At 37.3% G+C, this 25,641-nt stretch overlaps 1 protein-coding gene across 2 annotated transcripts in view; it reads left to right on the top strand.

Annotated features, from left to right (window-relative positions):
- Positions 1–20,870, top strand: part of LOC306656517 (coiled-coil domain-containing protein 148-like) — a 169,137-nt gene extending 148,267 nt beyond the window's left edge. Inside the window, exons 6-7 of one of the 2 annotated variants that reach the window (XM_079131829.1) lie at positions 18,341–18,458; positions 20,625–20,870. In XM_079131829.1, coding sequence (XP_078987955.1) covers positions 18,341–18,458; positions 20,625–20,744 — 238 coding nt within the window. In that variant the 3' untranslated portion in view covers positions 20,745–20,870. The remainder of the gene's footprint in view (positions 1–18,340; positions 18,459–20,624) is intronic. The other variant, XM_079131830.1, reaches the window with a different exon arrangement.
- Positions 20,871–25,641: the final 4,771 nt, after the last annotated feature.

Below are 25,641 nucleotides of genomic sequence, written 5' to 3'. Positions count from 1 at the left end.
TTTGGAGAGGGTTGGGGAAGTCCTTTGGAAACCTTCAGTCTTCTAGGATTGGAACAGGGTAAATTACGACTGCTTTAATTTATTAACTCATCATAATTAATTGCATGAAACAATTAATGAATGTACTTTGATTTATACCCTATTTCAAAAGGATTTTTATTACAAGTGGAGAGAATTAACAGGTTCCAGGATACTAGAAGAACTTTGTATAGAAACTGTATCTACCATTAGGGTGGTTGTAGATAACAGGGAGTAGTCACCATAGGAGATTGCACATGTTAATACATACATGGATTCAAAATGAAATTAGACACATGGATGGATCTCATGAGTTACAAGGGGAAGTTGTTTGTGGAGGCCCTCCCATGCTCTCCAAAGAAACTCACTGACATTCTCAGAAACAGAATTTTAAATAGGATGTTTCTTTGGCCTGATTTGGTATCATATGTCTGAGATGTTTATGTCCTTGTCCCTTAATTATGCATGTCCTCTACTACACTCTATTTTGGGTAGCCTTAGTAAAAATGATCTTCAATTAAGCTTAGAACATTAGAGAATATTTAGAAAGCTCAAGTCCATATCAGCTGTCCCATCTTCCGTTGACTATTTCATGGTGACTTTTTGGTACTTAAATTCTCTCCTTCAAATTACACTTCTACAGGATTCTTGATTAAAATGATTGATTAAAAACAAAGGAGAAAAAAAATCTCAAGACAATTTTCTCTTACTGAATTCTTCCCAAGTTTTTTTGATGGAAGTGCTGTAAATTGAATCCCTCTTGACTTATCTTGAGTGAAAATGGAGAACAATGACTCCTCTGTATAAAATTCCAAGATCACTTGCAGTTTCCCATTAGCCTTATCATTACCACATAGAGTCTTGTTTTCTTTACATTTTCCTAAGTCAGTCTTCTGATCCTTTAGGAAATGTTTGCTGAATTCCTTCCCAAGAATTCAAGTATTGATTCTAAAATATTTAATAATATTTCTTTTCAGTGTTTTCGGAGATGCTAAGCTGGGCTTAAATTAGTTATTTTAAGTTAAAGTTTGCCAAACAGAAGTAACAATGCAGTTACTATATAGTACACACAGATATACACACTCATACACAAACACACATGTGCAGAGTGGGGCCTGAGACAATCTAGGCAAAAGAGCAAGAACTCTGAGCAGAGAAAATTGAATATGAAATTTATGCAAATGAATATCTGATTTTATCTTAGAAAGAAGGGCTAATAAGCACACAAATCCATTTGAAGCTCATGTAGGTTATTGTCTTGGCTTGAGACATGTTAGACCCCGTATTTAAAGGAGAGCAGGTTGTGTGGAATGGACAAGTTTTTAGTAATATGGGAAATTTAACCATAACTATTATGTACTTCAGTGCTTGTCCATCCTAACTCTAAGAGGGCCCACAAAAATAGTGTATTGGCAAATATTTAACAATTGTCATGTGGTGGGAGAAGGGGTTGAGTTAAACCCAAACCTTTTTATAGCATGTGTTGATCTCTGTAATGTAAATATTTCCACTAGAGTGTATTTCAAATTACCAACTTGATGTCACTGAACACGGAGTTGGGAAGAGATATATACTGTTAGGTATTATTTCGACCATAAAGATAGAATAGCTATAAAACCTAAGGAGCATAGACCATGTAAAACACAGTAAAACAATTAGGAAGGGATGAGTTTTGAGTATTTGTTACCTTCATGTTTAGTATAGTCCATTTCATTACAAATTTATATAATGTTTAATAATGACCAGGTTTTAATGCACCAGTAAAAAAAATGTGGAAAAAATAATGACTAGGTTTAACAAGCCTGCAAAGATCCTAAAATTTAACAGCTGACTCCTTTCAGCTTCTCTGAGGTGGCTTTGGAATATGATTAGGAATTTACAGATACCCCAATAGACAGAAGAAACTATGTGACTAAGTCCCATGAGATCATTGTGATTCCCTATGAGTTGCTGTGTGCAGACCTGATGTGCCGTATCAATTGTGTTGCCTTCCCTAGTAACCTTTCCCAAAATTCAGAGTGAGGTCTTAAGCCTCCTTGCATCTACCAGCTACTCTGCACTTGTCCTGGCTAATATGGTCAATTTGAAGAAAAGTGGGACATGTCCCAGAAACCTTGATGTCTTTAGTAAGCAAAATTAAGGGTCTTGATGTGAAGGGATGTTTCTATGTTGTTCCCTTGTTCATGCAGATGCTTTGGGAGCAAAATAAACCTAGAAAACACCCAGGACATATTGAGCATATCTTTATTTCCTGAGTGGTCTGTGACCCAGTAGAGACATTCTAAACTAAGGATAAAAGTTACTTCTCAAAGATGGAGCAAATATTTTTGACAGGAATTTTATAAGTCTTTAAAAAAAAAAAAAAGCTGGAGAATATTATCCTAAATTTTAAGAGAAAATGTGAAAATTCTCAGGGAACAAAAGCAAATCAAAAGGAAAAAAAATCATGTGGTGGTAAATGAATATTAAATAATGATAAATCCTCAAAGGTATGACTAGAGGGTTGATAATGTAGTGTAGAAATGAGGACCATAGACTTAAGTTTGGTTGTTGGATATAACTTCTTATGAAATTATCAAATGTGTTAAGACCTCTGAAGATAATAAGTCAATGCACATTTTTGGGAAAGTGGAGAATAAGGGGAGTAGACTATGGTCTGAGAGCATTTGGAAAGTTAAAGAAACATCAAATATGTACCGCAAATCCACAGAATAAGCCAATAAAACCAATGAACTGGAAATAGCATTAAAGAGCAAAGAACAGAAAGTTTCTCCTACATAATTCCATATGGGGCACTGGTGGAAGGAGGGTCTTATATATGGCCATGACCAGAATGGAATGAATAGATGCCAAGCAAGACAAGTAGAGATTGTAGCATGTGTGGACCTGTAACAGGGGACACTCAAAATTATCAGGATTCTATAAAGTAAAAGAGTGGATGAGCAGCTGGAGAAGAGAGTCATATTACAGTCAGAAAAGGGTAAGAATATGGGGCCATCCAAAATAAAAAATCAAGTGGGGTATGGACCAGGGATTTGAAAGTATTACTAGCACAGGGCAAGAAATCTTAAGGCATAAAACAACATCCAATAGACTAGTCACTAGAATAATTCTCTATCTCCTTGATGCTGCATTTTCTATAGTTCCCATACAACAGGCATCAATCCCAGCAAGTCAGTAGTTTCTAGACTATTGAGAACAAAAATATCACCTGACAGATACATGAAAATACAGATTCCAGAACCCTACCCCCAGACAAACTGTCAGGCCCAGGAACCTGAATTTTAAAAATAAGCACATGAAGATTCCAATGCAATTGGCTCACCAGGCATTTTTCTGAGAAATACAACAATACAATTAATCCAGGACCCCTGCTGGTGAGACAGGTCTGGAAACATATTGTTGAACAGGCGTAGGGTTTTAGCAATCCCACCTGGGGAGCAAGTACTGACTTCTGGGAGAAGAAAATTCATGGCCCAGCTGTGACAATTAACTTGTGGCAGTTGCTTGGAAACATCTCCTTTTTTATTTGGTTTTGTATCTTTGATTTCTAATGTTGCTATATTACCTTGTGTTTAATACTATATATCATTTCAAATCTCGTTTGGAAGCAGGTGGAGTGTAAATCCTAATTAAACTTTTAAAAATTACTGGCTCACTTTCTCATTTAATCAGAACAGGAGAAAGTGAATGACACTGTTTAAATATTAGTTGAGCAATAAATTATTTTTTATAGAGAATCTGTCTTCATAATGTATGTAAGGCTGCCTTTAAAACTGCAATCTTTTATACAAATAGATGATCTTAGAAAAATAAGTTAATTCATATATATATACCCAATCAGTATGTATGTTTATCTGTGGTGTTCATATAAGTCTTTTGTGTACTCCAACATCTTGCATTTATAATGTCTTATTGATTGAAGGGCAGAAAGTCAAAAAGTTTCCATCAAATACACCTAAACAAAAATATATCACTTTGTCAAAATATTATGGCTCTTTATTCTTTGTAGCTCTTCCAAATTTCACAAACAGAGAAAGGATTATCATTACTAGTTGTGTGTAATGTTGTTGGGCTTGAAATCTCTAAATGTTTCTAAAAGAGCAAGTTTTTCTGAGCCTTTTTTTTTATATATATATATACTGGGAGCTTTTGGTGCAAGTTAATCAGAGGATTGCTCTGTAAACCCTACCTTCCCAGGGCTTCCACAACTTATGTTAGACCAGGCTCAGAATAGAAGTCTTCCTCTGGTCATGTGTGGCAATTTACCTATTTGCAGAAAGACTTGTCTCTATCCACGATTATGCCAATTACCCAATGTGAACATTTTTATGAGTAGAATTAGGACAGTACAAGCAAGATGTTTCAGCTTGAAGAATACATATAAGCGAGAAATATTGTCTGTGCCTGGTTGAAGTGATAAGATTATTTTCAAAACCAAAGATCCAGGCAGAAGACAGATTTGTTGATTGTGACAATCTTCAGGGAAACCAGAGACCTATCAGGAAGATGTATATTCAAAAAGAGGCTTTAGGGAATATTCTTGTCTCTTGAAATAATGGGGAATCTGGCAGATAGGAGCTGTGACATCTGGGAAAGGACAATAAAGATTATAATAAAGAGTCACTTAGAGAGAAATGTGAGTTGCCTTTCATATATGTGACAAGGTTGGCTATACCTCTAAGAAATTAGAATTGTATTTCTTAATCCAGGCAATAGAGTACCCAGAGCCTTATTTATAGTAATAACCTACTTTTAAGGGGCAACATTAATACCCCTTTGTCAGCTTAACATGGACTGAGTGAACTTTCCTGAGGACTTACTGCTTGCACAGGGTATGATTGGGCTCCATGGGAGAGCTGAATCTGCGTTCCCTGGGCCTGACCATTGAGAAGTCCTTGTGACTAGAGACAACTCTTTTTTCCTAATGCGGCTCTCATGTTGTTGCTTTACTCTCCATACTGAATATGAATAGAGACACAGCCCACCTCTTGGTGGCCATTGTCAGGTATACAGAAATAGGACAATACTTGGCTATTATAACATTTATTAAAATAAAATTTCCTAAGAGTTAGCTATCTATTTTGCTTACACCACCAACTTGTTTGAGATACCTTTCCCTGCTTCTCTACCAGGCTATCTTTTCCCCGGCTACCCCCAAGTAAGGAATTTATAATGCAGACATACTTTCAAATTTTACAAACCTTAAGTTGTCAGAAGCCTATTTTGTTTTAAGTGTCTGGTCTAAACCCTCCTGTAAGAATTTCTTCATTTTCTTTGAGAGATATCCAAAGAGATGTTCCATGGAAGATGGATGTGGGTCCTTAGCTTAGTTGAAAAAGGGTTTCCTGAGATTCATTTCTTCCATACCTAAATAATGCTGGTGCGAATATATCTACATATGTCTCCTTAAAATAACTAGACATTATTTGAAATTTTGTCTACAACTTTGTCCCTTTTGCTATTTCATCTTTTCCAGTAAAACTGGTCCCCATCCACTTAATGGATAATACTGTTTTCAACCGTATCCACTTGGGCATGGGAGAATTTTACATAGCTCTCTCTTGGCCTTTCTACAACACCAGCTTCAGCATCCCACCTGGAAACCCTGTGGTATAGACATCAGAGCTCATCTGGCAAGATGAACTGGGGAGGAACCTCTTCAACATTCAAACACCAAGGTTCACTTGGCAGGACCCCATAGTGCACTGGTTTGAGGAGGTGTCTATCTCTAAAGAAAAAAAAAAAAAAAAAAAAAAGGAGCAATGAACCCAGGGTCTTTGGGAAGACTGGATTCTGAAACAGAAAGGAAATAGCTAAGGGAGGTACAGCAGGGCAGAGTCACCAAAGAAATTAGCTGAAAAATCCAGCTGCAACTGGACTAAATGTGTGTAAGGGATCCAAGAGAAAAAAGTACTAGAAAAGTCACATGCAGAAGCCAAATATATTTTATCATTTTTAAAAGCATATTTTAAATGCCTAACACAAAAATTTTGCTAAAAAAAAATTCTTAAATGTTCTTAAATGGGACATTAAAAGGGTTACTTTAAAAGAAAGCAAAACCCCCAAAGGTGTTTATGAAAGTAACTGTTCTGCTACACTGATTTTTTTTTTTTTTTTTTTTTTTAACCTCAAATGTTAAAGAGGCTGTTTGTGAAGGCTCTTGGCTGAGAATTTCCCAGGCTGAAAGAAAATCAGGGTTGACTTCATTGCCGTGGGCAGCTGGATCACTCTAAAAATCTTTGGTCCTTTTGATGTTCATTGTCTACAGAAGTTCTGAGAGACCTGGGAAGGAAGGAAGAAAGCGTAAGAGGGAGTTTCAAACAGTATCACGGGAGCCAAGTTTCATTACTCTTATTTACTTAAATCATTGTGTGAGAGAGAGGACTTGGTGCTTTTGTGATGTCAGTGCCGCACTCTCCAACTCCCCTGCAGGAGAAGGGGACCAGTTCCCCATCAAAATACAGCCATCTCCAGAAGAATGGGAGCCCATTAAGATCAGTTCTCACAATGAGAAGTTAAAACAGTAAAACCAGATGGAATGTTATGATTCGATAACATGCGGGTATATTTTATTAGCATGGTTTTTAAAAGTTCTATAACGACAAAATGATTCTTCTAGTGTTTGTGATTCTGAAAAGGTTCTTTTTGAAATTTAAGTCATTGGAAATTGTACATATCTTATAGAAATTCTTCAGGGAAACAAATAAACAAACAAAAAACCTAATCACCCATGCTTATCATTTTCTTATCTTTAAAAGCAGTTCTTTACAAACCAGAGTGGGATGAGAATTTAATGAAAGCTTCTGTAGGTAAACCACAACATGAATTCCCTTCTTACATAACCATTAAAATTATAATTGAGCATCTTAAAGGTTTCTAAAATGTAATACATTTTAATTGTGAAGTTAAACTATGTCTATAAACATTTGTAAGTTCAAGTTTCACTGGATAAATTACCCAATTAGTGTCAAATGGCAGGTGTCTTTTCTTAGTGAAATCATATGGCTAGTAGCAGTTTGCTTCATATACTGTATTTAAAATCTAGATTTAGACTCTGCCTTTGTCTACTTGATAGGTGTTTCTAATTTCTCTGGGTTTTTGTTTTGTTTTGTAGAAATATTGTGGTTACACTTTTACTTCTATGGTGCTTCATATATAGATGTTGAATAAATGAACATGGAAATAATTAGGCAAATAAATGCTGGGTGACCTTTGTCAGTTCATAATAAAAAATCCTGAAAACCATCATGCTATGCCTGCCTGCACTGCCTCTCTGGAATCACAGTCCTAGCAAGTCTGTGTCATGGTTGTTGTGTCCGAGTTGGGCCTTTAAGCATTTGTGGTTCCTGATTGTCCAAAGGAACTAGATACCAGATGTGTTCTCCAGTAATTCAACTTCTCATTCAACTTCTTAAATGATTAAATATTTTACAAAGTAATACCCACTAATTAGGCAGGATTAATGGAAGATTATATATTTAATTTATCTTTACATTTTTATTTTGTCAACTCCTATGTCCTGTTATTTACCTATATCTTAAGACATTCAATGGAATGTTTTCCATCACTTGTAAATTCCATTCATCATTTGTTTTGTTTTTCTTTTATTTATTGGTGCATATCTTCTATACTTTATGCACTTTATTAGTTGTTGAGAATATAAAGGAGATTATGTCATATCCATTATACTTAGGAAATGCACAATGTAGCAGAAAAGCAAGACCTGAAAACAATTAACTATATTGCTGACCAGTGGGTGTATGTATCTATGCCCAATAGTGTTTTAACTTGAACCTTTCTGCTAGCTCACAGAATGGCAAAAAATATTGCCCAAACTGGGCTTTACTGACAAATATTTCTGTTACCAAATAAATTTGGGCAATAAACCTATGTACTCCTTTTGGAGATTCATTATGTATACTATCAAATTATTATAAATATTCTGAGATATTATGCTATAAAGAAATCTATTTCACTTTATCTTTTTCTCCCTATAACTTACTAAAACACATTTCTCATGGCACACATGTTAACATCTTGTGGAATATTAACATTCCATGGGCCATCAATTTGAAAAATGAACTGATTCCCACTTGAAACAGCTAGGTAACATGTCCTTCTGTTATGGGGATAAAATGATACATATTCCATTATACACAGAAGATATGCTTACTAGTCAGAATTCCTCAGAAGCAACTAACAAACTAACTCAAACTAGCTTAGGCAGAAAAGGGAATGGATTGATTCATAAGAATAGGGACCAGGAATGAGTTTTGGCTCAGGAATTTGAATGGTATCTTCTGGTTCCTCTCAGTCTTTTTCTACCTCTATACTAAGTGACTGTCCATGTGCCTAAATGGATTTCCTCTGTGTGTCTGCACTGGGTGGTAGGGAGAAGAGAGAGCATGGCTACAAACAACTCCAGGACTCAATTATGTCAATCTAGCTTACTGCCCTCAGAGAGAAAAGCAAGCTTTTCTTTTTCAGTAACCGAATATAAATCCCAGGGGAAAAGTCTAATTGGCTCATCTGAAGCCATGTGGCTCACTCAGGGCCAATATCTGTAATCATATTTGTGATGTAACATTATTAACCATACCTGGTGACTGGTAAAACCTTAATATCAGGAAAGAAAAGAAGTTCTCAAATAAATTCCTCAACAGACCTACTTGGAATAAGGGGGCCAATTCTGCAGATGAATGGGGTTTGATGTTAGTAGGTTTATGCTAGAGAGATGAAAAACAACAGATATCCACCATAATGTGGTTTAATTATTAAAATCTAGAGTTGGCCATAATAGGCAGTCGGCTCTGGTATACAATTACTATTAGAAAGAAAGGAGTTTTAAAAATCATCTAATATGAATTAGATGATTAATATTATTTTTAGAAGACATCCCTCAACTTGTGAGTGGTTTATAGGTACTAATTCCAAAGACAAGTCACTCAGTCATTTGCTTAAACATAATTTCTAGGACCAAAAGACTTGTGATACAAGAAAGTTGTATTGTTCAAAGTTATGTATTCTATGAGTATTTTCTTTAGGTCTTTAGGTAACTGAAATGACTGTTACCATGATTATTTCAAGCTAACATCATTACATCCATATTATAAGTTATTAGATATTGGAAACTTAATTGTCTGTCTTTGGATCATAGTGAACCCCAAATAATTGACTAGGCAGAATCTTATCCCTGTTCATGATAGCCATGACACCCAGTGGCTTACTTCTAAGAGGGTAAGAGGCCCTTTAGCCTTCAGTTTAGATTTGTTGTTCAGTTTGTTACTAAATTTTTACAAGATGCTAATGCTATACCCAACTCAAATGCCCATTAAGGCAGTTAAGCAGCTCTGTATTTAACTAGGAATGTAATATAGTTATACTTGAGGGATTTGTCTGACAATAATCCTGAATTTACATAGAGAACAACTAAAATAAAAGATTAAATGACCTGGAACTCTGAGGGACATAGAGACTGCAGATATTTGTGCAAGAAAGAGCTGGTTATCAGTATCTGGCATTGCCAACAGGTCAAACCAAAGGAACTCTGAAAGAAAACCCTGAGTGCAATTTGGAGTCAGGAGTTACATTGGGAAGAGTGATTTCCATTGAGTGGAGTGGGCGAGGCCAGAGTGCTGGGGGATTTGAACTAAATGACAAGTGAGGAACTGGGAACAAAATAATAAATTCAACCAAGACTTAGGACTGCGTTTTGGCAGGGTGGGTAGGCAAAGAAAAGAAGGCAAAATAATTAAAGGACACTGCATTTGAAAAGGTAGACCCAGAGATCCAAAGCCAGGGAGAGAATGAAATCAAGCCTGACTGAGTATCCTGGCCTGGGTGAAAAGGCGGAGACAAAATGAAAGATGGAAAACTTCACAAAAGAAGATTTAGTCTGTCCGTGGTACACAGGAAATGTTGAAAAACTGGCAGATCGGTAAGCTGAAGCTGCAGGTTTAGTGAGGTTGAGGGAGAACATGAGAAGCTGGCGGCTCTTCATGTGAATGATGCTTCCTGGAGTTAGGCAATGTATAGCCTTTCTAAGTTGATGCAGGGACCCCAGAGACTGGCCATAAAACAGGATCCCCAGTTTAAGATTTTGGCAGAAGAGTTCTAGGTGATACCGTGCTCCAAGTTTGATCTAAGGAATGGATTGTTGAAGCAGGGGCAAGGCAAATGCTGGAAACAAGCAACTGTGTGTTTTGAACAACCTTCAGTCAATGCTGGACACTGACCCAGGCCGTCAGTAGTGATTCTAAGAACCATGACAGAGAAAGGATGGTATCATCCCAAAGTCAATGGGTAAAACTTTTCTAAAATTGTCACTGGGGACAAAAGTTGCAGCCTCCTCTTCACAGATACCCTTAATTTTTAGGGGTTACAATAGAAGTAGTGTTACCTGGGAAACATTGGATTTCAATTAAGAAAAACTTGAAAGGATTAAGAGTGTGGTCAGGTGGGATTGTATGCTTCAGTGAAGGGAGAATTTTATTACTACTATTGTTCAGGCTTGCTGGTGCATGATAATTTTTTTTTTTTTAAAGCAGGCTTTTAGTAGGTTTTATTATTGTTTTTAAATCTTTGCAGGTAACACCTCGTACTACCTGTAACCTGAACAAAATATTGGCAAGGAGTAGCCTAGGAAATTTTTGAAGATGTGTAAGGATATAAAGAGTATCATAGAAAGTCGGGAAGGAATAGGAATGTTTCAAAAAAGAGAGAGAGAAAAATAAATGGTGGTAAGAAATGGTTTTTTGCACTAGTTCTAAGAAAGGACTAATATAACATGTGCAGCATTCCTCCAGGGTCCCTCTCTTCACATCGTCCCCTGCTTTCAACCCTGGACTTAGGTTCAAGTCTTTGCTTCAGTCTGCACTTTCAGCTCAGGTGGACTTACCTAGTTTGAAACTGATTATAGCCAATGCAAGAATGTCCTTTACTCTCATTTATTCTAGCATGAGGAAATTTGCATCTTGTAGCTGCAAAAACTTTTCCCAAATGAAGTGGCTTATACTTCCTTTTAAAGGCTGAGATGCCTTTGAATTATCTCCTTCTCCTTTTATTTTACTGAGTAGACCCTTTACTGAATAGCCAGTAACCTTAGGTTTTCAACTTGTCATCGGGATGCAAAAATGTTTTGTCTACTGGAGGGAAAGAAAGAGATTCAGTAACAGACATTGTTGCAACTGCCTGTCATGGACACTGATCCAAACCTGAGAAAGCCAAGGTCAAGATGAGGCCACAAAGGGCAGGAGAAGACAGAGTTGCAAGATCCCGCTCTTGCGTGACAATAGCACGAAGAGGAATTTCTACTTTGGAGCATTCCCAACACATATAACGGTGATACTTGGCAAACACAAACAGAAATAAGCCCTGCCTAGGTAGTAATTTGTACCTGGTTTGGTCTTGAGAACATTAGTCAGGTAAATCCCTCTAATCTGTATATTTATCTATGTTGTTATTCTCAGAGTGTGATCCCCAGACAAGCAGCATCATCATCACCTGGAAACACCCTTGTTAAAAATGCAAATTTGGGGGGCCCCACTCAGTGCTTTGTAATCAGAAATTCTGGAGGTGGCCCAGCAGCCCACACTCAGCAGGTGATTCTAACATAAGTTCAAGTTTGGGGACCACTGAGCTATTCAACATTGATTCTCAGCATAGGATGCTAGATGGGCTTGTCTGGGGAAATTTCCACCAAATACTAGTACTTGAGCCTCGCCATCAGAATCCTGATGCGATTAGTGGAGGATGGGTCCCTGGTATTATCAGAATAATTCTAATGACCACCACAGTGGAGAACTATTATTACTCTACAGGAATCCAAGAAGAGCCTTTCTAATTTAGGACTTTGTGACCAATTAAAAAATAATGTATAATAACCTTATGCATTTTACCAAAATATTAATTTATATATATTCATACATAACAAACCACAAATTATGTAAGACTTAATAGGGTGGAAACTTTTTTTCTGTTTTCTCCTTCTACTGTTGTATTTTGAGTACCTAGAACAGTACTTGGCACCTGGTAGGTGCTTAATAACTCTATGTTGACCAATGTGTTTTAGTCAACTTTTTTTGTCACTGTGACCAAAAGACCTGATAAGAAAAACATAGAGGACAAAAAGTTTATTTGGTGTTCACAATTTCAGAGGACGTGGGACAATTGACTCTGCTCCTCTGAGCCCAAGATGAGGCAGAACATCAGGGCAGAAAAGCATGATAGAGGACAGCAGCTCAAGACACAACAATCAGGAAGCAGAGAGAACTCTGCTCGCCAGGGACAAAATACATATCCCAAAGGCACGTCCCAGTGACCCACCTCCTCCAGTCACAGTCTACCTGCCTATAATTTGCACCCAGTTAATCCATCCATGGATTAATACATTGATTAGTTTAATGCAATCATAACCCAATCATTTCACTGCTAGACTTTCTTGCATTGTCTCACAGATGATGTTTTTGGGGACACTTCATATCTAAACCTTAACAACTATAGTCAACAGTTAAAGAATGGGGTTCCAGTAGCTTCACAAAGGAACCAGTAGGTGCTCTGAGCTGAAAGAATGGTCTCTGTTTAGGGCTGGCTTGGGCTCATCTGTTCCTAGTTCTTGGATGCTCTGTGAGTCCTCTTTGTTCTTGCCCCATACCCATCTGTACCAGGATGCCACTGTCTTGTATCAGGATTCACATTACTGCTGCAGAAATTGACCTCTGCAATGCCCTCGGTCAGAATCCCCACTTGGTAGAGTCTAGGAGTTAGAGGGCCCTGGTTCTTCGGTGTCTGCTTATGTGATTTCCATTCCTTTCTCTGTTCCCAGAGTGTTCTCAGAGAAGAGGTTTCTTCTCCCCTTTGTTTGAGAGGGTGCTGGCACCTGGCCCACCAGTTTTGATCCGCATATTGTTCCCTGTCAGGGTACCCTAAGGCTAACGGAAGGGTCCTTTCTGCTTGGCAGGAAGAACAACCTACTGAGTGGGATATGAGCCAAAAATGGATTTCCAACAGGTAGAAACACATTCCATATGATGCCTCTGGCAAGACACCTCTGGCATGTACCGATTTAACACTTTCTTCTTCAGTGTTGAAATTCATGATTTCAACACTAAGTAGCAAGTATGTTTATAAACAGCCTTTAATTCAGTAGGACAAATCACTTCCCTGAAACATTTCAGGTGGGTTCAATACTTTAATAATTCAGATATGTCTTTATGCTCTGTATTATTTACTGCTTAAGTTTTTAAAAAAATTTTAATTGTTGTATTTGCCACTGGCCAATCTCAAGAAGTCTTTCTCCCAGCTTGTTTGCTGTAGTTTTGCTTGTAACTTCAGATAGGAGGAAGGTCAAGATTTTGTACTGAATAGTTTGCTCAGTTCTTCTGGAAGTTTCACTGAAGCCACAGGAGGCTGATACTACAGTTCAAGTGTTTTCAAATCATCTGCATTTGTGTACTCACTTCTTAGAGCGCAGAAGCCATATAAAAAGTCTCCTAAATGATACGTGAATGCTCCGTTTCTACATGAAAGCATACTGTCCTCCAACTACACTCAGGCCCAGAGGCTTAAAGAAAATCCTTTTCAGATTATTGTTAATGCTGTACCTGATTCTGTAGCAGCTGTTGCTTTTGAACAATATGATGATTCTCCTCCCCCAAGAAAAGTTGAAATGCCTCTTTTGCAGCACTTTCCAACCTTTGTTGACTAAGGGAGCATAAAATAGACTGAGAAATGAGCACCAGGTTCCTGTTTGGGAATTCAGTGCACAACTTAAAAACTATTGAGTTTAGCCACTTCCTGACATTGACTTTCATAGCAACAGTTTAATTTGGAGAAAAGCTGCTACCTCAAATGACTAAAAGTATTTATGTGGAAAATTTTCCAAATGATTGACTTCACTGTGTTGCTGTTTTCTTTCTCCATGAATATGTGAGTATTTGGCTTTCTCCCAAGAGTTTTTCTGCATCACTTCTCTTTAGGCAAAGACATTTTTCTATCCAGAGCAGAGGAATCATCAAGAGTTTCCCATTTTTAATTGAAGAGTTGTTTGAAGTTAAGCTGTAGAAGCTGTAAAAATGAAGAATTTCAATATGTCTCCTATGTCCTTAAATTTTCCAGTGCAAATCTTCAAGGTCGTCAGAGTATCTGTAATCATCACCTTGGAGCCAATGCCACTGTGGTCAGCCCAGTGCTTCCTACAGCATGGCGTTGTGTCTCTGCTCCCCACCTGAATCGTTCCTACTGAAGGGCTTGTCTCCACTGCCACTTACTTCCCTACCCCCACTGGTTTTTCAGCCACCACCCTACTGACTGTCATGTCAATGACAGTTTAATCCAATAATTATTTCTGGACTATTTCTATAGCATCTGACGTTGTTGATCCCATTTTTATTACCTTTTTAGTAATATTTATCCTCCTTGTTTCCCTAAATAGTCCCATCTTCTTCCCCTTTCTGAAGTGTTGGTTCCTTGGGAATCAATCCTATGCCTACTTTTCTGACCCATTGTTCTCACCCCTGGTCATGGCATCTTCTCTGTGACTTCAATTCCATTCTATTGATGAAGGTTTGCCATCTATCCCTCCAGCCCCGCTCCAGCGAAGGCATTTCTTTCTGTGTCCAAATTGAACCTAGTTCCTTCTTTTCCTTGTTTTTTAAGTTCCCAATTTTAGGGAGGAACAACATTGTTCACTGTGCAAGACAGAAAACTTAAGTTCTTCCTCTATCACTCTCCCTCTCCTGTAAAATAAACTTCTTCAACTTTTTAAACATTTTCCTTACATCTTTAAAATCCATGTCTTCTTCAACCTCCTACCGGTTCCCTGCTTCTGCTGTAGAGCAGAAAACTGTCAACTTCTATCTGGATAACTCTGTCATGCCTCCTTACCATCCATCTCCATATTGCAAGACAAATTTGCTCTAATCATTGCGTTTCCCTGATCAAAGGCCCTCATGCTTGTAAAGTGCCCAAGACCCAGCCCCTCTTGCCTCTCCATCCTGAGTTCTTGGCACCTGTCACCTTGCATTGCTCATTTTTGGTCATACTAAATTTCTTTCAGTTTTTCAAGCTTACTGTGCTCTCTCGCCTCTAGGCTTTTCACCTCTATTTTTTTTTTTTTTTCTGTCTGATACGTTCTTTCTATTTTCTCCCCTTGGGGGAACTTCCTGATTTTATTTTCAAGTCTCAAATTCAAGGTACTTCCTATCAGATGCTCCTCCAGATACCCCAAAGTCTGGAAAAGATGCCTCTCCCAATGGCCTGTGGCCCATTGTTCCATCAGAGCATAAGCCCTGCTGTTATAATTGCCTAGGTCTCTGCACCCTTGTTGGATTGCCAGTCATGTGAGGACAGGAGCCCATCTCCTGTGTTGCCAGTGCACGGTAAGTGTCTAGTATGGCACTGGATACAGAGCAGGCGCTTAGCTCAATAAATATCTGTTAAGTGAACAAATGAGCCTCCAGGTAAACTGTCAGTCAGCCTTCGCCATGACATAGGTATAATTGCCTTAATCTCATTTGTAGTTTCTTCCTCACTAGTCAAGTTCCCCTGGCAGGAACCACTATTACTTTTCCACAAAACAGACAAAAACTTTGTTGCAGACGAAGCAACCTATATATCCCTCAGGAAGAGAAACTTTCCAAAGGTTTTGAGAATTAGCATATGGTAATTGCCAAATCCCAAGGTATCTTTTAATTGAACCTTCACAGTAGTTCACTTAGCTTGTACTCAGTGCTTAAATTGAGTATAACCTCATTAGGGAGGTTATGTCATGCCTTGGTGAAAATGGAGAAAATGAAAAATACAGCTCTTCATGGCATGAAGGCCTGGGGAAAAGGGAGCATTCTGGTCTGTGGCCCTTTAATCTGTGTCTTGACTGAACAGTCTCCTGATATGGAAGGAGGTCTGGAGGATCATGACCCTCTGAGGAGCTTAGGATTTTCCTTCTAAGTCCTGTGCTACGTTTGTATTCCACAAGCATCCATCGAGTATCTTTCTCCTTTCTTCTCCCTGTGCTTCTCTCTCAGTGGCAGCCTCATGAGCAACAGTTTAAAAGATCATTCCTCCCCAGGAATATATCTTCCCAAGGAAACTATGTGATGCCAGGTTCAGTCACCAGTACTTCCCTGCACCTGTCTATTTTGCATATTCATTAACTGTGTTCTTGCAACCCTGAGCCCTTCCCCTGAGACAAGGGTGAGGCAAATGAGGTGCCACTCTCAAGCACCTGCACTGCTTCCTCTGCCTGGGAAGTGAACTCCCTCTGCCCTCACCCCTCTATGCTTCTCCAGTTCCTAATTCTTGAGACAGCTCAAATGCTGTCCCCTCTATGAAGCTCTTGCTGAGTCCTATCCGTTACTCTCAAAATCCTGCACGTGGTCATCTTACCTTCCTCAAATCCCCAAAGGCCCTTATTTGTGCCTATCTTAATGTCCTGTGTACCTTGTTCTTAGATTTGGCTCTTGTCTCTGTGTCAACTATAAACTTCTTAAGAACAGAATCTTTTTCTCAGCATGACCATACTATCTAGCACAGGAATTGGCACACAGTTGGTATTGTGGTGGGTGGAGAGATCAAGAGGAGAGGAAAGAAGAGGAGGACAGCACAGTAGTAATTGCCTGAGGGTGGGAGGGTGAGGAGTAGTCTTGTGATCTGAGACCAATCTTTCAGGGTTTAATTTCTGGCTCAGCCACTTACTCTGGGTATGAGAGTTTAGACAAGTTACATTATTTGTCTATGCCTCTGTCTATGTATCCATAAAACATTATATAATGGTTATGCAACATATAATTGTTGGAAAGACTCAATAAGATAAAGCATAAAGCACTTGGCACAAGACCTGATGGGTAGCGAGTACTCAGTAAATGTCAGAATCCAGAATACAAAGGCTCTGGTAAAGATACCTCCATATAAAATGCAGGAGTATATACTAAGGGCAAAGGACATTTATGACTGATGCCACAAAGAAAGCAGAAACAACATCATCCAGGGTTAAAGACAGAGTGTTATGGTTTGGATGTGAGATGTCCCCCAAAAGCTCAGGTGTGAGGCAATGCAAAAAGGCTTAGAGGTGAAATGATTTGAGTTAGGAGAGCCTTAACCCAATCAGTGCCTCAATCCCCTAATAGGGATTAATGGAGTGGCGATTATAGGCAGGTAGTGTGTGACTGGAGGTGAGCGTTGGGGATGTGCCTTTGGGGTATATTCTTTGTATCTGGCAATTGAAATCTCTCTCTTTGCTTCCTGCTTTCCTCTGCCATACTCTTCTGCCATGATGTTCCGCCTCATCTCAGGCCCTCTAGAATGGAGTCAGCTCTCTATGGACTGAGACCTCTAAAACTGTAAGCCCCAAAATAAACTTTTCCTCATCTAAAATTGTTTGAGTCAGGTCTTTTAGTCACAGCAGCGAAAAAGCTGACTAAAACACAGAGGCAATAGCCTAATACTACCCATGGAATTCAAGTACTCACTTGTTCAAAAAGAGGAATCTCATCTCTGTAATTCAGTGGAAGAATAGCTTGGGCAAGAAGATGGCAAAGGAGGCTGCCCAAAAGCAGGAAGCGGAGGATGACCAAATGAGTTTGTGGCATTAAACCAGTATTTAAATGTGTCCTCATTCAATATCTGATGATGTGAAGTGGGTGGAAATATAACACTAAGGGAAAGTCATGTTTTTGCTGCCATCTACAGATGTCAAAGTGCAATTTTTTAAATTTCTTAACACACACACCCCATTCAGAAAAGGCATTCTTGACAAAATAAGAGACAATGTATGTGAAATTTAGTGTAAGTTTTAGTAAGCAAAATAATTTAGACATATTCCTATAGCGATTCATTTTACTTTTCTTTCTAAAAACATGTATATTTAATCAGTAATGCAGTCTTTTTAACATCTCAAATTGTGTTAAAACTGCTATAGAAACTCAGAAATGAGCCAGTATTCATCTCTCAGGGCAGATCAGCTGCAACAGCAGCAGTTGAAGTTAATGAAATGGTTTCAATGAGGAGTGAGGTGAACGAGATTTTACCTCATGCTTTCCTGCATTTCTCTGGTTGTTATTAGAATTGTTATAAATTTCAGATGCTGTCTTTTTTCCTTAGGAAATGAGAAATTAATCATAGAGTAAAATAAAAACATGTCACCGCTGAGAAGCCTCTGCACCTCTGTTCTCCAGGGTTACTGTGATGCTTCCCTGGATGCCTGTGTGCTAGTTTTATTTTGTCATTTTTTTATTAGTGCAAAATAATTGTACATATAGTGGGAGTGTTTTGACATATTCATACATGCACATAATTTCATCGATTTCCTGTATTCTTTTCAAAGGGTTAAATATAGACAGGGATTATTGGAAAAGCGTTTGATGGAGAAAAAGGAAGTGGCCCTTCAAGAAGCACATGAAGAAGAGGAGAGAGAGAGACGCCTGGAAGCCCTTAGGAAACAGGTACTTATAATTTGAAAATTTTCTTTTTTTTTTTTTTTAATGTATCTAAGTGCTCTTAATAACATTATTACTAGGGCTTAGTTCATGACATCGGCTATATAAAACATAACTTTTCCAAATTGGGACGCTGATCTTCATTCCAGGGAACAATTAGATTTATGTTGAACCATTTCCAGTTTCTCAGTATATTAAAAGAACTTCATCAGCACCTTTTAAAAAGCTTTCCCAGGATTTAAATGCATCCATATCACCTCTAGTTTATTGGTTGAATAGTACCCATTTGCAACAGTGAAACTTCATCTACTCAAAGGATTTTATTGTCCTCAAAAAAATGTGGTAGAGCAAGATAATCTTCTTTGGGATAGGAACCTCTGCTTGGAAATATTCCACAGTCAACAAATATGTTAAAAACCCCTTTTTAAAAATACCTTTTTTGTGTGTGGAGAAATAAAAAACTTCCCATTACCTTGCATAATAAAAGTAGCAAAAGCAAATGAAAGTAAACAGCAGTTGGAAAGAGCAGGAATATAAGAACTTGGGAAATATGATAAAAAAGTTTTACTTGGTAATTTTCAGAAATTTAAACCCAGAGTGATTGTTCCGATGCACACGCTCTAAAATCTTCATTGACACCATGTCCTAGCTAACAGGGGATGTCTCTGGTTTCTCATCTCTGTCAGTCGAGGTAATATAGAATAATGGGTAAGAACTTGGACTCCGGTGCCCTTCAGACCTGGGACAACTTGGGTTGGGACTCTGGCAGAGGAAACGAAGGTCATTTACTTAATCTCCTCAGCTCCATATCCTCATCTGAAAAATGGTAATGCCTGCTTTATAGTTTTGAAGTATATAAATTCAATTTTGTGAATAAATTGAATAAGTATAAAACCCTTTTCTAAAAACTCTTATGTGCCACTTAGTTTCATCTCCACAGAGTAAAAGATATAGCTACTATTATGATATAGCTACTATGAAAGAGCTACTATTAATATCCCCAATCTAAAGAAGAAGAAACTGAGGCAATGCAAAGGCTAGGTGCTTTGTCCAAAGTCATATATGTAGTAAATATCAGATAGGGTTGAAATCAACAGGATCTAGTTAAGTGTCAGAGTAGAGATAACAGTGCAAACCCATGAATCATCATCTTCCCTGATAAAATAGATTATAGAGATAAATTCAAAGCATAGGAATGTAAACCCTGGTCATCCTGTATCTGATAAATTCAATTTTTCAATCAGAAAGACTCAATGTCACTATTACTAAACACATTCTATATACAAAATACAACTTTGATAACTATGGGGTCCATTTGACTAGAATTCCTTCCATCTAACAGCACTTTGAAAACAAAAATATCTATGCCTGTTAAATGTAATCAGTGTTTAGAATTATACGATTTTTTTTTAAGCTAGGAAACCTATAATAATTAAAGTATATTTAATCCCCCAGTTATTTCATTACAGTTTCTAAATGACACTAAAAATGCCATTTACGTCATGCTAATTTTTGACTTTCAGAATTAACAGCCAGGTATTACTAATGGTGCATATAATTTACAAAATTAGTGACTTTTTTATTAAGATGTGATTTTGAATTATCACGTGCAAGGACATTCATATTAAAATAACTGCAGTTTTTTGAGTAGAAGGTATAACAATGTTTTCTAGCAGATTCTGGACATTGTAGGTGCCCGGTACAGTGGAAACTCGTCTATCTTGCCCAATATTGCCAACACACTCAACTGAGTATATGCTCTAGATTCAGCCTAATTAGATTGAACTTTCTAGAAAGCCTCATGACATTGTTACTGTAGCCATAATTTGCTATCAGTTAAAAATAAATATTTTTTTTCACTTTTGGTTACTTTCAAGATATTTGAATATGTAGGTTTTCTATGTAAAATTCCCTATGACTTTTATCAGAAAGAGAAATTTTTATCTGAAATTAATCATAATTATTGAATCATTAGCAAAAAATTATGTGTTAAGGCCTTCAAATACTTTGTTTTATGTAAGTTTTAATTCCTCTGTGGACCTCTACGACAGGCCTGGTTTTAATATTCTTTCTGCCCTTTCAGGTATTATGTTTAGTAAAATTCTTAAGGTATTTAGATTGTACCTTGTAGCTTGTACCTTGTTCCAATTGGTCTGCCTTCTCTTCTTTTAGGTTGCTGTTGTTGCTCAGTTTGATCCTGTTAGAATGATGTCAGATACAATGGCATCAAAAGCTAGAATGGTTGTTGAAAATGGAGAAGAGTTTATTCTTCAAAGCCCCTCTTCACATTAAATACATACAATGAACAGCAGGTAATTATGGAAATTAGCATAGTTGATGCAGAAGTCATGATGAAGCTAAGAACTGTGTGTTTGGGATTACAAACTGTTTTCAATATTTACATTTGAATACTACACATATTAACATAATATTTACATCTAAATGATAGCACATAATTACTGCATAATTCTTAATAATATTAAAATAACTAATAGGTGACCCTAGAATGAACAACTTACCTGAAAATATAGATCTGTCATTGAAAATTAGTTTTTACATTAACAAATAACTTTATAAAGCTTTCATTTGAAAGTGATGTTAATATTATTTGTTTAAATATTTCTTTGTTGTATTAAGAATTTAGAATTAAATTCAAAACATAAATCCTATTAAGTAAACAACCAATGATACTAATGAGACAAAGAAGAAAGCATTCAGAAATTAAAATGAACCAGAGCTAATTGAGAAATAAATATTTTCTGTGGAAAAACCATTGAGGGGTTATCTGATCATTTCTAGGAACTGAGGATTCATTTAGTCTATACCTGGAAGGGGCTGAAGTTGGAGAGTGGGAGGAAGTTGGAAAGTAGGAATAGATATGACTGAAATTAGGGAGAAAGTAGTGTTAATTTCACAAATCTAAGGAGAAACGATAACTACTTATTTAATGAACTAAAAACTAGGAAACTTCATCCATTATCAATGAATCCATTCTGCCTCCACTGTGTGCTGCATACTTTGCTAGAGAATAAAACAAGGATAATTCATTGATTAATTAATTGGACAAATATTTGTGGAACATACTATATTCTGGTTCTGTGTAAGATGTAGCTTTGGGCTGCATCCTGAAAAGATAGATTGTGCCTGGAGGAAGTCAGCAGAAGTCCCTGGTAGGAGGGAAAGTACAGGTACAGAAATCATGCCAGAGGATGAGATCAACTCTACAATGGAGGCCTGAGGGTCGCTGCTGCGGGAGGCTGCTGCGGGAGGAAGGAAGGAGCATTTCGCCCTGATTGGGAGGTTGGAGATCATGTCAGAGAGGAAAACTTGAGCTCTATCTAGGTCAAGGATCTTGGAACAGTAACAATTCCCTCGAGATGATTTAAAATAACAAAAGTAGGTTTGTGGGGAGAGGGATTACTTATAAAGGTGCACAATATTTCCAGATACCAGCTGCCAAAGTGGGGAGGGCACCTGGTTTGTCTTCAATATAAAGTACGTGGCATGGGCTACAGGACAAGTGCTGAGAACTGAGACTGGAAACGTGGGTTAGGAGCAGGCTCTGCAAAGTCTTGCTGCTAAGGCATCTGACCTACAGACCGAGACTTTGAAGCAAGTAAGTGATGTAAACAGATTTACATTTTTAGCTGTGCCCTGATTAGAGAATTGCTGAGAATGGCATGGGGTCTTTGTAAGAGTGAAGAACCTTCATAGAAGTGGTGGGTAGGGACCATGAATGGTTCTAATTTGGAGAGGGAGGAGATAAAGTGAGGATGATTGTGAGCTAAACAGCAAATAATATTGCTAAGAGTCTACATTGTGGATTCAAATCCACATCCACTATTTATTGGATGGGTGCAGTCATTTGAGCTTTAACATCCTTATGCTTGTTTTTCCTAAAGTAATTTGTTTGCAAAGAATTTGTGAGGATTAGAAATATAAATATTAGCTGACTAGATTATTGCCTGGCACCTAGAAATAATTCAGTGAATTATAATCATTGGATGGTGCTGCTATGAACCATGTAAGACTACAGAAGGAAAAACAAACTTAGAGAGAAGGGGAATTTGTTTCATTCATGTCGTGTTAAGAGCAAAGCTGTCTAGTTCACCTTTGTAAGAAACTGATTAGCTGCCTCTGAAGATGGGAATTGGGGGAGATGGAAGTCTGGGTAGGAGGAAGTCCCCTCTTTATCTACTATCTACTCAAAAATAGAATAATGAAATAAATTTAAACCTCACGACCCTGGAGTTGAAGAAAGAAGTGAGTCCCAGAAATAATTGGGAGTCAACAGCCCACAGTCTGAACAAGAATCATAGGGAGTGGATGAGAGTGAATAGAATATGTTGAGGCCAAAGAGGATCTAAGGCTCTGGGTGATTGCTTCTGAGACACAAATCTCTGTATTATTCTTGACCCTATACTCATCATTTCCCCTACACCTGTATCTGATTAGTAACCAAATTCTATTATCTCCTTCCTTCACAGTATTTCTAATAGCTCTTCCTTGCTATCAGCCACATTTAGGCATTTATTATTTCAGGTCTAGACAATTGTAGTAGACTCCTGACCACTGACCTGCCTCTTTCTCTTCTTTACCTGTCCATTTAATTCATGCTGAACTTGCAATCAGATTCCTCCTTCTTATGAAACAACAATAGTTATATTATTTCTCTACTTAAACACAAAAATAAACACAACCCATTAGATATTTAGATTCCTTGGCATGACCTTCAAGCTTTTAACTTGAATTCCAGTCCAAAAGTGTCCTTTTGCAGTGTTCCTTACATGACACTCAGGGCTCTGCCCCATCGCAAATTGCACACGCAACTGTGTACCTTCTTATTATGCCTGTTCATCGAAGAACTCTTTGAAGAAGGGGCTGCTTCAGGCAGCTTATTATCTCATCTGCTAGGGCATCTTCAAATCCAGGTGCAATGCCTCATTGTGTAAAACCCGCATGTGTCCATCTTCCTGTCATTGTAAGCAGTGTCTGTGACATTTAATAGTAATATATGAGGGGAAGGAGAATAAGGCCCAATCAGCAATAAGCGAAAACAGACATGGAATTACTCATATGTCTACTCCCACTTAGAATCAGATTGATGGAGGTCATTTTCTAGTTCTGTTTGAAATGAAATTTGGCCTTGGAGGAAAGTTTCTATCGATCTTGTTTTTCAAGTGGTGGCCATGAGCTGAAACAATTTGCATAATACCAAATGATGGGGAATTTAAAATGTCTGTTTAAAACCAGATATGAAAGATTATGGTTTATATCTATTTTAATCAATGATTGCATTTTATAATTGTAGTCAGCAATAATGAATCTACAGCACTGAGAATTGGCTTTTTTATCTCATCTTTTAATAATTTAAATAATATGTTTTGACTAATCTAGAATACAATATTCTATACAGTCTGTTGGAAACAATTAACATACTGGAAAGTGATGATGGCAAAAAAATACTTGACATTTTCAGTAAAAATGCATCAGAATGTTGTCACAGTATTCACAAAGTTAGTGGTCATCTAGTCATCTAAGAAACATACAACTTTAGAAAATATGAAACTAAGTGATAACAATTTCAATGATTATTATTCACTTAAATTGTATTTTATTTCTACAGATAATTTCTGACCCTCGATCTTCGCTTTGAGTTAGCACTTCGAGAAGCTGGACTTCATAAAACATTGTATGCCAAAGAGATTTACCAAAAATCAGTCCTCAGAAACCTCCAGAAGGGGACATGGAATCTACTGTATTTAAAATCTAGAACTCATACTCAAATTCTTATTACATGTAAACAGATTTTTCTTTGAGACACCTTCATATGGATAACAATACTTACCAACTTTTCTAAATTTTTTAAACATATCAGACATAGGAATCAGCATCTATTAAAACAACTTTGCCCTTTCTTTTATAATCTTAGCATTTTATAATTTCCTGTACATTTAAGTTACATTTAACAGTACTAAATCCCCAAGATTATGGAATTAATTAGGCACAAACATCCATACTGTTGTCCAAGGGATCACACTAACATTTAAATAAACTGTGTTTTGAAGGTTGTGTTATCCCATGAAAAGAGCTCAAAATAAGCATTTGTGAGAATTATAAATAATGAAGTTGCTACCTGCTAATGTTCATTTCTGCTTGTTATTTCAGAATTCGACTTTTTAATTATGGAAGCTTCATTATCATTAATACTTCTATTATTTCGTGATTATTATAAGAGGAGATTCAACCTTTCTCTAAATTTAGAAACCAATTTGGTACACCATGTTTACTGCAAACCAATCATCCAAACAATTTCATTTTGCAAATTAGCCCTTAAGAATAAATTAGAAATTAGAAATAGCATTTCAAGCATGGGAATACCTGTTTTGGTTTGAGAAAAAAAAAATTGTGTGTTCAGAAAGAATACATTCAAAGTTATGATATTGGAATGCTGTCAGAGTTCCAAATTATGTAGTAAATATGTAGATGATTTTATAGAAAGGGAGCATTTCAAATAAAACTCAAGCAAAAAATTTTGACTATTTCTAAAAAAGTAGTTATTCCATCAAAGCAAGTCCGAGTTGTTAAAAGTTGCCATTGCTGTATTTGAGAAGACTGCCCATGTTTTTTCCTCTGTCGCAGCTCTCTGCTATTTCCCAAGCACCTCAAGCCCAGGAGTTACAGTCTCTAAGCAGTTACTAGAATAACGTAAAACAGAACAAAATCCAGTCTGACTGGTAGAATCTTTCTTCATGATTTTCCCCAGCATCATGAGAATAAATAAAACAAGTGTAGCTTGTCAAAATAAACTTTCACAGGAGATTCTACGGGAAAAATCATTACCCACAATCCAAAATTCAATCTAATACCCTCTCAGTCTAATCTTCTGCTTCATAGTAACAGCTCTTAAAAAGAGGGTATAGGGTCTTTAACAAGAAGCTGGAAGTAGTGGGCATTGGTACTTATGTTAAGGGTGTTTCTCAAGGTCATAGTGTTCTTTCATGGGCCTTAGGCCATATGTTCACAGACACGAACCATATCCTCTTCAGGGCAAGCAGAGTCCATGGGTGCTTACCAATATTAATGTCCACATTCTTGTCCAAGGGATCACACTCAAATTCCAAGTAAACAGCATTTCTTTCACACTTTCCTAATAGGGAATAAGTAAGCAGGAGGTATCACTATCATT

Source organism: Sciurus vulgaris (genome assembly GCF_902686455.1).
Source record: "Sciurus vulgaris genome assembly, chromosome: 3".
Classification (NCBI taxonomy): domain Eukaryota; kingdom Metazoa; phylum Chordata; class Mammalia; order Rodentia; family Sciuridae; genus Sciurus; species Sciurus vulgaris.
This window is presented reverse-complemented; position numbering and strand designations above follow the sequence as displayed.